Here is a 12632-nt window from a genome sequence, read left to right on the forward strand (position 1 = left end):
TTTTTTTCTTTATCTCTCACTCTTTAGCAATATCATATTGCTTTCCTACCAAAAGGTTAATATAGCTTTTAAAAAATCTAATATTAATTTACAAAGGAAAACTTGCCTGAATTCTCAATTTTGAGTTGCCTGCTTAACATCTAATCCCTCAGCGGAGCACCTCTCTGTGATCTCTCTACTTGTTAAGGGCATCAGTGTCCCCTGCAATCACCCAGATTGGGCTCCTATGTCTTCAATTGTTCCTGCTTCCACAAACATCTTTTATCCAGTTGCCAAGTCCTTTTTCAATTTATTTCCACAGCAGCTGCCTGATCGCTGGCCTTATCTCTCTCTCAGGTTATTGTAATCAGCCTCCAAACAGGTGTTATCGCTTTCTCCCTTAACTGGACACTGTTCACCTACACTTATCTCCCTGAAACACAGACCTGAGCATGTTACTACTTAGCTCAACAATTTCATTAGCCTCCCGATTGACACCCCCTACTTTTAAAATCGAAGGCAGATTAAGCCTGCTCAAACCCTCCAAAGGCTTTCCATCTCAAAGTAATAATTCAAGTCCTTACCGTGGCCTTGACGTTCAACGTGGTCTGTCTGGTGACCCTTCTGTCCTCATTTCTCTCTGTAGTCTTCACTCACTCTGCTCCAGCCACCCTAGATGCCTTGCCAATCTAAGAAACACCCAAGGATGCTCTCACCTCAGGGCCTTGGCACTTGCTGTTCACTTTTCTAGGACAGTACTCCACTCATATTTTTACATAGCCTACTCCCTTCTCTCCTTGGTTCAGATGTCACTTTTTCCATGACATCTTCCCTGGCCACCTGTCTCAGGTTACATTCTCTAGAAGTAGATGCTGACACAGAGGTTGGCACGCAAGGTGTTTATTAGGAATCAATAGCTGGGAAGGAAGGAAGATGTAACAGGACTAGGCAGATGAAGTCAGCTGCAATGCAGGCCTCACAAAGCCTTATCGAACCCAGGAGAGAGATCTGGAGCAAGTATTGCCCATCAGTGTGTCCTTGATCAGGTTGAAATGGCCAGGCCTTTATATTCCTGTCTCATCTAGTTACTGAATTCGGTTGTCCAGTGGAGGGTATGGCTGAGCCACGGTGGTTCTCTGAAGCTGAGGTAGATTCTGGAAGAGGTGAAAGCTAGAGATTACTGACTGCCCTCCTTCCACAAAGGTGGATCTGTGTAGTATATCTCGGATCTATCACACTATCCTACATAAAAGCTCAACAACTCCTATAGTCCCTATCACCCTTTCCAGCTTTATTTTCTCCACAGCATTTAACATCTTTTAATATACTATGTAATTTAGTTATTTATTTTGTTTATTATCTGGTTCTTTCACTGGAATAGACGTTCTAATGATAGAGTGATTTTGTCTCGCTTAAGCACAGCAGCATTTAGAATGGTGCCAGGCTCCCAGAGGCACTCAATAAATATTTGTTATTTGAAATAAACAAACAAACAAACAAACAGTTCGATAGCCTGTCTAGCCATTATACTGTACAAGTCTTGCAAGAACCATGTCTTATTCATCTTGTCAGTGCATGGCGCATAGTAGGTGTACAATACACACTTGTTGAATAGATGAATAATGAATGAATAGTATTAACTTCATCATAAGAAAGTACTAGTACAGTATTGTCCAACAGAAACACTATGTGAGCCACATATGTAATTTAAAATGAATAAGCTGTATTAAAAAATAAGGAGAAACAGGTAATATTAATTTTAATATCTTATTTAACTCAATGCATCTAAAATTTATTATTTCAACATGTAATCATTATAAAATTATTTATAAAATATCTTACATTCTTTTTGTTCTGTACTAAGTCTTTAAAATTTGGTATGAATTTTTCACTCACAGCACATCTCAAGTAGGACTAGCCACATTACAAGTGATGGATAGACATGTGGGTAGCACAGTTCTAGTGCAATTCTGCATCTCAAGAGTCAAAATAATATAGAACGTTTGTGAGCAGGGGGTAGTTTGGAGAGTGGAGGTCTCAGGAGTCAGTGACATCCTGGGTCCCAATCATGAGTCTTTAACTTACTAGCTGTTGATGTTCTCTAGCTAAAAGCCACCAGGAACACACTTGTAGTTGAACAAGTGGAATTAATCGGTTGTTGGAGGGAGAAAGCATATAATGGGAACTAGGGAAAGTCGGTGATAGAAGGGACTTGTAGGATTTAGGTTTGTGTTAGGTGATTTAGTGGAGTGTTTAAGGGAAGAAGGGCTTCCCTCTGGGCTGGATGTTGTTGGAGAGTGAGTGTAATTTATGATTGGATGTCTTAAATTTTCTCTAGACGCAGGAAGACTAGACCGAGGCTAACGCTGTAATTGGTAAAAGAAACAGGAGTCACTCATATTAGCCAGAATAGGGGAATAATGGTCATTTTTGTGGTTTGGACAATGTTCATGTTCTGGCTGTGTTTAGATATGCTTATGAAGTCGCCCTGTTTAGTGTTTACATTTCAAAGGAATGAGCTGAGAGCAAGCAGCCGGCTCCTAGCAACACGGAAACCTGGCTGATAACAGCAGGCCAGCTCCTGGAAGTCAAGAGCTACTTTTCTTTTTCTCATAGCTCTGTTACTTTAAGGAAGTTATTTAATGTCTCTGCAGTTTATTTTTCTTATCTCGAAAATAAGAATACGAGATCACTTATCTCGCCGTCTCTTAAGGTTATCAGTATTAGAAGAGATAATCCACGTAAAGCAATTGGTATGTCTGGTATGTAGTCAACAATCAATGAGTGTCACGTAATGTCTTTCAAAGATTCTAAATTGCACTATATTTTTTCACACTAACAGCTCTGAAATGGAGACGCCTTCCAAATAATGGCTTCTTAGGATGAATACAATGTAGTATCATTATTTTCTGAAGGCTCTGGCTTGGGGGACAATTCGTCTTCCCCAACTGCTCAATCTATTCTTGGGTGAATGCCTTTTCAACCTTCATAACTTCCCCCTCTTCTCGGCAGGCGTCCTCTGTGGCTCTCTCCCGTCCACGTAAATTTAGTTGCGCGGCTTCCCTAGGCAATACGGGCGGCGGCAGTACTCGGGAGTTTACGGCGGCGCAGCTCCCACGCGGCCCCGGGAGCCCAAGCGAAACCGGCGCGTCCCCGCCCGCCCCGCCGTCAGCTGATGGGCCGTCCGCCCGGGAGGCCGCCGCCGCCGCCGCCGCGCGAACATGGCGGCCGAGATCCACTCCAGGCCGCAGAGCAGCCGCCCGGTGCTGCTGAGCAAGATCGAGGGGCACCAGGACGCCGTCACTACCGCGCTGCTCATCCCCAAGGAAGACGGCGTGATCACAGCCAGCGAGGACAGGTGGGGCCGGCAGGTCGAGCGCGGGCCAAGGCGCGACAGGGGCAGCCAGTCCTCCCGCCCGCGACGGGCCGTGAGGGCGGCAGGGTCCGCGGCCCAGTCCCTCTCTGCGTGGGGGCGTCCACGGCCCCCTGGGCGCGCCCCTCTCTCGGCTGGGCCCCCCAGTTTCCACCCGCAAGTCCTCCAGTCTCGACCCCCGCCTCTCCCTTCCCATCTGGGACCCTGGTCCCTGCCACGCCCCTCCAGTCCTGGACCCCTGACCCCCGGCACCCTGCCAGCCGGAGAACGCCCCATCCCCCGGTCCCAGTGCGCCCCTCTAGCCTGACTCGCTTTCCCGCCGCGCCCCTCCAGCTCCGCCCTCGCCCCTTTCAGCCAGACCCCCGCCCGGGCCTCTCTTTTGTGGGATGTCGCCTAGAGCTGGAGGCGTCCCGACCTTTGGGGGGTTTCTCGGCTCTCCCTGTTCCAACCCTTCCCTGAGAGCCAGGAGGACGTGCGGCCAGTTACCGCGCATCCCGGTGCCCCGGTCCCCTTAAGCAGCAAACCTCTAGGGCTTTCGCTCTCTTCCCTCCGGGCTGTACACCTACCTCTCTTGCGCAACACCAAGGTCTCTAGATCATTTATTTTTCCACAGCTACTAGAACCACCTGAACTCTTATTTACTAGTTTTTTGTTGTTTTGTTGTTGTTTTTTAATAAAAGCGACCCATTTTTTTTTTAAAAAAAAAAGTCTTAGATGCTTATATTTTAGAGAACATTTTATATTTCCGCCGTTAATGGAAAACCAATATCATTTGCCATGACGAATTAAACTGATAGCTAAACATGTTAAGCTGTGTGCATCTGAAGTCATCTCTTGTACTAAGGTCTTGCACTGAATGCCCATTGTACTTTGGGAAACGCTGACCTGATCCGATTTTCTTTTTACCCAAGAGTTACAGAGAAACTAGAGAAGCCAGAAGGGCAACCCAGGACTCCCCACTGCAGCAATCTGGTCTTCTCAGGACTCTGTAATTGATTGGAGAGAGATTTGTTTAAAATTTTAGCGTTTTTAAAACCCTAAACGTTTAAAAGCTTAGTGCTTTAGTGTGGGAATTTGGAGGAAATGAGTGATGTTTATTGAGTGGAACTGTTTCCTCGGTACAGTGAGCGGTCTTAAATGGTGATATTTCAAAAGTCGAAAGCCTTTCTGGAATGTGGAAGGTCTTGATATTCTCTTAAAGCCGAAGGCATAGTGACCAGCCTTTCATAATTATCTCTTTGGAAATAAGTAACTTTGAGAGCCTGTCCTGAATGGGAAAAGAAAACCTGAAGCCCGCAGTGCCTGTTTGACCTCTGAACTTTGCTTCCAAGTAAGATTGTTGTGAGCCGGCAGTGGCCTCTCCCTGCTGCTGCTTTACGAGTTTCTGGCCTCAAACGAGGCAGGGAGTGATTTGGTGTGTGTAAGCAGGAAGGGAGTGGGAGAGAGAGGGGCGCCCCGGGAGAAGAGGGGAATGCGGAAAAGAGGCGAAGTTCAGAATCTGCATGATATGAACATAGATGTGGACAACACTTTATAAAAGTTTTTTGTGTTTATCCAGAAGAATATTGTATTCATGACTCATGCTTGTGGGGGTAAATTGCTGGCTATTTGAGATTACTGTCCAGGAGCAGTGCTGATAAATATTTTGTGGGACGTGATTACTTAGCTGCTCTGGGACTAAAGTGTTCTCGGGGAGCCTTAGATCTGCTCCTTTTTTCACTCGGGCACAGCGGTGCCCTAGCAGATGACTGAGGGTTGCCACCTTGGGTTTTTAAATTACGTTTCAGGCCCATGGAACGTCATTGAAGGTAAGACATCCTTTTTCGCATTTTATGAGATTTAATGAAAGCATATGGCTATGGGGCTTTTCTGGTTGTTGATCGTGGTGGTTTGTTTTTACAGTCATAAGTATGTGTCATACTCTTCAATCATTCATTATTTACTCATTCAGATATTTATAAATACTGTGCTCATTGAGTACCAGGCCCCTGAGAAAAACAGAGAACAAAAGCCATAGTACCTGCCCTCGTATAACTTCTGATTCAGTGATTTTTGTGGCCCCCAAGTACCTGACAGAACCAACATGTTGAACAAATAGAACGCTGACCACCTTTTTCACCAAACAAGTATTTATTGCTAGACTTGTGGGCTGGAAAGACACCTGATTCCGAAATCACCTTCCAGAGGGCTAGACAGTATAGTGAAGAGATGGCCCAGGGCTGTCCGCTTCCAGGTTGCTGGGAAGACACCGAGTGGCCTTGGGCGAGGACCAGGGTTCAAGGAAAGCCTCCTAGAGAAGATGCCGTCGGATAGAGGAGACTTCTGTGTGAAAAAAGGAGGATGTGCATCCACGTTCCAGCTGGAGGAAAAAATAGGAGGGAATAAAAAGCCAGTTATTTCTAGGGGACCAAAGCCAACGCGTATGGTGGCCATGGCAGGAGAGAGTAATGAGAGCTGGAAGGCCCAGTGTCCAGTTTTGGAAGGGCCTTTTTTGTGGGCCACTCTTGGGAATTTGGACTTTATTTTGTAGGCAGTGAGGAACCATCATAGTTCAAAGCAAACAGATGACATGATCAAAATTTAATTTGTACTTTAGAAATAACAATAGCTAGCTAAACTTTTAAAAATCTTTTCTCTGCGTCAGTACGGAATTAGACCTTACGTATGTTACTGCATCCGGTCCTATATGTCCCCGTTAGGTGGGTATAGTACCTTCCCTTAACAGCAGTTCCAAAATTCAGTACATTCTAAAAGTCAAAAGTGTTTTTTGTTTGTTTTTGTAAATTGGGCCTGAAAACTCTTTGGTGCTAAAACTTGACCTGAGTAGGTGAGATATTTATAATCTTTGTTTATTCCATGCAATATGAATATTTGTTTTTCTGCAGAAATAGCAATGCATTCAATTGCAGGTGCTGTCCCAGGTCTCGCTGGGAGTGTTATGGAATGTGTAGTATGCATATCCTACACATTTGTGGACATTGGACAGTTTAGAAATCAGAGGCACCAAAGCCATTGAGGTAACTGTCCATAGTAACTAATAGGACAGATTTTGATCCCAGGTCTGGCTCTGAGGCTTTAGTTCTTTCTGCCATGCGTCCAGTTTTTCCACATATTTGGAGAAACTGAGCCTGGGCAGTATCAGTCAGTGATCGACTACTCTGGCAGTAAGTAAAATATTAGGATTCACTTTTTGCTATGAATCATATATACTGCTTGCTTTATACTAGTTTTCAGGGCTAAAGAAAATTGGCTTTCACCTTTACAACTTTTTTAATGCTAAGAAAAGTAACTTTTAACCTTTAAAGTAGAGTCCAGCTGAAGTTAATTCATTTATAAAACTAAAAGCAGTGAGAACTAGCTGAGAGCATTGTGAACGGAAAAGTGAAAAATGAGAGGGTCATCCTGAATTTAGTGTCCATTTTTCTAAACTCTAGGCCAGTGATTCTCAGCCTGGATTTTGTCCCCCAGGGGACATTTGGCAGTATCTGGAGACATTCTGGTTGTCATTCCTGGAAGAAGATACTACTGGCACTTAGTAGGTAGAGGCCAAGGATGCCACTCAACATTTTATAATGCACATTACAGTTCCTCATAAAAAGAATTCTCCAGCCCCAAATGTCAGTAGTGCCAAGGCTGAGAAACCGTGGTCTGGGCCAGTGCACTTGTTCATCTCTAAAAATGCTTCTCAAATTTGAGCGAGCATCAGAATCACATTGGTCTTGTTAACACACAGATGGCTGGGCCCCACCCAAAGGTGCTGATTCAGTAAGTCTGGGGTGGGCCCTGAGAGTTTGTGCTTTTGAGGAGTTCCCAGGGATGCCGATGCTGATGGTGCTGGTCCCGGAACCACACTTTGAGAACCACTGCTCTACAAAAAAGGCGAGTGATTAGACACTGCGCTTGCCTGCGTAGACCCACTAGGAGACACAGCTGTTTACACTTTGTCCACTTGTTTTGTCAGCTTCTGGGATATATTTACTTGGAGTTTGCATGTACCCACCTGCTTCCCAGTAAAACCAAACTGTATATGACAGACCTAAATACAAATAATCCCCCCAAATGTATTACACCACTGGGGACTGTTGAGCTTAATTCCATCACACCTGGAGTCTACTGGTCATGGTTTGGGCAGGGAGCTTAAGGGTCTAATCAGAAACCTTCAGGGTTTCTGTGCTCTGACGGGGTGACAGTGGGGCGCTGATCTTTTGTATGCGTTCATTTCTATCCTGTGGGCTAATAAATGCCCTAAGCTCCTTTGCTTAAACTTGGTGCTCCCACTAAACCTAAATCAGTATTTTTAACTTTAGTTTTAAGTTGCCTGCACTTTGGAACTAGAGTATTTAAACATGCAAAGCGTAAGAATGATAAATTTGTCAAGTTTAAAAACAAATTCTGGATTCAACAAAGTATGACTATCTATTCTAGCCAGGAAACTGTAAAAATAAAATAACCTGAATAGTAAGTTGCAGAATTTGAACTGTAGCCGTCATTTTCCCAATGGGGAAACAGAAAATGAGACTCCGCTTTCAGAATAGAACTGAAATGTGGTGACGGAGCAGGAACCGATTCCCTAGGCACAGTTGCCTTTTGAACTTCTTTCCTATGGAATGCACCAAAAATTTATACGTCAGTTGGTTGAAGGATAGAACTTTTAAAAGGCAAAAACTTTATTATAAAGACTTATAAATAAGTTAAGGCCATAAGCCTGCTGTCTTCGTTTTTGGAAAATAGAGTTTGGAGATGAGAGTGTTTATACTATTTATTGCTTCAGAGCCAAGATTGATTTCTGCGAGAAACTCAATTTTACCTGGCCTAAGTCAAACAGAGACATCTTGTGTGTTTTAAAACATCTTACGATGTTTTACTTAGGCTGGCAAACAATAAAGATTACAGAAAACCAACTTTAAAACCATTTTGGTAGCATCATCTTTTTTGTCGTTGTTATACCTTAATATATTTGTTTCTCCTTAAGACATTTCTAAACATAAGAGGGTTTGAGGGGAAAGTTGTATATCTACTAACTGTTCACAGGGAAACAATCTTAAATAAGCAAGTTGTTCTTTTTTTTTTTTTTTTAAGTGTGATGCTTAGGAAACCTGGCATAGCTGGAAGTCAATAGTTTATCCAGAAAACCAGGGTGCTAACTGCTTTATTTTTGTTGTCGTGCAGTGCCTAAAAGTGGACTCTTAATCTGTGTTGATGAGTGAAGAAGTGAGAAGGCGGCGGCCCGGGCGGCCTTTATTCCTCTGTCGTTACAAACTTTTTCCTTTTATAGCATAGCTAAGAACAGATTCTGGGCCCAGAATGCCCGAGTTTGAATCCCAGCCATGTGACATCAGGCAGGTTACTTATTCTCTCCGTATCATAGTTTTCTCATTTGCAAAATGGAGATAATAATAGCACCTAGCTCATAGGGGTTTGTGAGTAATGCATGAATTAATATACGTAAAGCACATAGCACAGCACCCAGCACAGAGAAAGCACTGGTGTTTCGGCTATTATTATTTTCATTCTCTTTTAGTTTCCATGTAATTATTTCAGTCCCATCAAAAGCTAAAGATGTCTCTGTTTACTGGGTATATTTGTGTATGTCTTTGTGTGTGTGCAAATAAAATAAAAATTGCCCTGTCTGAATAAGACACAGTAGCATTTGGGGGGTGCTTAGAGACGTAAGTTCTTAGACCTGTCGTTGAGTCATGCCTTTTCATCATTTCCATATTTGTTCACTCACAAGTCACATCAGTCATTAGTTTTCCGCTATAAAATCTTTGCCCTGCTGTGTTAGGGGGCTCCGAGACCATCCCCAAGTTCGTTGATTCACTAGGACTGCCACCGTATGGTCGTCCTCACTGTCATGACTTATCATAGCAAAAGGACACAAAACAAAACCTGTGCAGTCTCAAGGAGACCAGACCGGAGTTTCCAAGAGTCCTCGCCCCTTAGAGTCACACAGGAGGTGGGTCCTTCCTCCCTGCACTGAGTTCTGACCACGTGTGAGGTGGTCTCCCAGGAAGCTCATGAGAGATTAGTACCCAGGGTCTTCATGGGCAGCTGATCACGCAGGCACCCTCTCTGTAGCACTTGCCAAAATTCCGTATTTCTAGAAGGAAAGGCGACGTTCAGTGGTCTCTCAAATGTTAAGGTTAATTTAAGTGAATCGATAAATAATCCTGCAGGAATAAGGAAGCAGTAGACGTGGAAGTTTAAAAAAAAAACAGACTACTCTTCCTTTCTGTGTCAAACTGTGCCTCTTCGAGGTTAGTTTCACCTTGTGTTTCAAGACTTTCAAGCTATGGCTAGAGTTTGAACCTTTTTTTTTTTTTTTAAGCTAATTAAGAAACAGTGAGTGTTGCATAAATCCTGCATTAACTCCATCCTGTCCAGATGACTCCTGCTCTTCAGAGGCCGATGGTTTTACCGGTCTCTGTGGCACAGAGACCACAGAAAATCATTTTGTTGCTAAGTGAAAAGATAGCAGGATGGTTTTTAAGCAAAAAGGAAACATCTGCAGGTAGAAAAGCAGCCGTCTGGCTTCAGAAGAGGCACATTCCTTTAGGTTCTGGTGCAGATGCCACAAAAGTGGCCTTGCTCCAGGGATGAAGAAAAATCTGCTTGTGACAAAATCAGCAGTCTAAGCGTCAGCATTGTCACGGACCCTTGAGGCTGTCCTGCATTCCTCCCTATTCTGTAGAAGGGGATGGAAATTTTAATTTTTTTCAGCCAATCTGATTCTCTATAAAAAGAGTCTGGTTTTGCTCTGCCTTTCAGTTTAGTTAATTTGGTAAAAATCTCATGCTTTCCCCTTTTGTTACCAAAGCAGAAAGACTTCTTTCTGCAGCAGGAACTCAGAGGGCAGAGTTCAGGAGACTTGGCTGCAAGGAAATTGCTATTTGTTTGATAACGTTTAATAATTTTTTTAAAAAAGTTTGCACTAATGACCCTGCCTGTTCCTCTTCATTTCAGGCTAACATCTCAGTGTTATAGAAACCATCCAGGCTATCAGAATTACCCCTTTTCTGTCTGTAGCCCCTGGCGGGGGGGGTGGGGGGGTGTCAGAGTAGGAAAAATATCCTTTTCTGTAGAGAATAGAAATGTTTGGAGATTTACCAAGATATGAAATAGTATCAGCAGCCCTAAGAGTGACCGGAAAATCAGATTTCCTCATACTTAAACTATTTGCTCACAGTTTAAAAGAAAGTTGGCCTTGGGGCTTAATTTGTAATGTATGCCATACTCTATTCTCTTTTTATTTGATTAATTGAATAATCCTTATATGTCAGTTTATAATTTAAAGATGGTTAAATTGCTTTAATTTAGCTGTTTGGGGTTGATTAGTCTGTTTTTTGAGACATTTTTAAAGAGTTCTGGTTTTAAGAATGCTGATATGTCCGGAGGGGTAGAATTTGGCCTCGTGATTTTGCAGAAACACTTGGGTGCTATTAGAATCTATCCATCCAAGTGTGGGCATGATTTTCAAGGTGATTATACTGGACAAGAACATGAACTGAACCTAAATGTAAGTTTTCATGGAGTTATAGATTTAAAAATGACATCGTGACTCTCACAGATGCCTCCTGGCTTGAGAACCAGTGCTTTTCAGAAGAAAGAACTTGCTTTGAATCTCTCTTTGCTCCTACTGTATTATAGCTTAAGTAGATGAGGCTTTATAAATTGGGTGATTCCCTAAAGTATATTTTTAACTTCCTTATAATCAAGTCTTTGAGGGAGTTCAACAAAGGGGCTGTAGGAAATTAAAAGGAGCCTCTATGCCTATTCTGATCATCAGACATATCTCTGAGCAGATCAAAGATCAATCTTCCTGGAATAAATACTGCATTTTAAATAAGAACTGTGGGTTTTAGTCTGCTTTTCATCTATCTACTGTAGTAAAATAAGAGAACATACAGAATTATTATCCTTGGTAAACAGGATGAAAAATCTTGAACAACGTTTGAGTAATAATTCATTTATGCTTTTACAGTAATTTCTTCAGTTTCTTTGCCTTCAAGTTAGCATCTGCGCAAAGTGAGGATCTTGCATTTCAATTAATATTTAAGTGGAGTTATTTGTTTGCTAAGTACTTTGAAATCGTTGGCATTCAGTAAATGCCAAAGGCAATTTTTAATTTTTTAAGTTCAGATTCCTAAGTATTCTTAAAGGTATACTATTTGTAACAGATGACACTGTATCAGTTAGTTATTGCTATGTAACAAACCACCTCAAAATTCAGTGGCTTAAAACAGCAAGTATTATCAAATATTCATGAGCCTGTGGGTCACCTAGACAATCTTTTTGGTCACAGCCAGGCTCACGCATACGTGTGTCAGCCCTGCTGATCTTAGCTGGTCTTTTTCACATGTTTGGGGGTTAGCTGGCTACAAGCTCGTGGAGGATGGCTTCCGCTGGCTCATGAGGAGGTGTTTGATTGTTGGCTTGTTGTAAATGCTTACTGGGTGGGGGACAGAGAGCCTGCTCTTCTTCCCTTCTCAGCTTAGCTCCAAGTCTTTTTTTCTCGGGGCCCCTACGAGGAGCCAAAGGAGCCTGCCTCTCAGGTAGGTTACCTTCTCTCCTACCTGTCCCAATCAGCCTCCACACCTGCCCTGCCCAGACTGACTCAGCATAGTTATGGAATTTAGTTATATCATTTTATGTTATGCTTTAAAAAAACTTAACGTTTCAAAACTTTTTCCATAGCTCCACAGTCTTCATCTTATTTTTAATGACTGTATGAGCTATTGAATTTATATGTCATTAACCTCTTTCATCACTTAACATTTTCCCAATTTTTATTCCTTTGAATAATACTCATATGAATTTTGTTTAATGTGTAATTCCTTTATTTCTTATTAAATAATTTCTTCAGAATAACTTGCCAAGCCTGGAAATCAATTTATCATTGTTGTCATTGTCATTATTATTACTATTATTAGGTGGGAAATATGTTTCTCACTATATGAAGCAAAATTCTTGCCAGCGAGTTAGTTCTAATTTACAATGCTGGCAAAAAATTACGAGAACCTGCAAAATAGCACTTTATTATTGTTTTCAGCTACTCCTTTGTTTATCCCTGCACAGCAGTACATTTTTAAAATGTTTCAATTTGAAGTATTAAAATATAGAACTACGATCCAACTTCGGCATTTCACTTATCTCAAAAATAAATGGGTCATCTACCACATCAAACATGGGTAGACAAGTTCGTAGTTATGTATAAATCACGCATTACTGCCTTACATACAGATTCCTTTTTTTTTGTGTTTCCATGGAAAATATTGTAGAA

The 12632-nt window shown here is 42.3% G+C and overlaps 1 protein-coding gene across 1 annotated transcript in view; it reads left to right on the forward strand.

Moving 5' to 3' along the window:
• The first annotated feature begins 3114 nt into the window (after positions 1-3114).
• WDFY1 (WD repeat and FYVE domain containing 1) overlaps positions 3115-12632 on the forward strand; it is a 43859-nt gene continuing 34341 nt past the window's right edge. Inside the window, exon 1 of the mRNA XM_011364088.2 lies at positions 3115-3337. Within this exon, the coding sequence (XP_011362390.1) occupies positions 3201-3337 (137 nt within the window). The 5' untranslated portion in view covers positions 3115-3200. The remainder of the gene's footprint in view (positions 3338-12632) is intronic.

Source organism: Pteropus vampyrus, unplaced genomic scaffold (assembly GCF_000151845.1).
Source record: "Pteropus vampyrus isolate Shadow unplaced genomic scaffold, Pvam_2.0 Scaffold93, whole genome shotgun sequence".
Taxonomy (NCBI): Eukaryota; Metazoa; Chordata; class Mammalia; order Chiroptera; family Pteropodidae; genus Pteropus; species Pteropus vampyrus.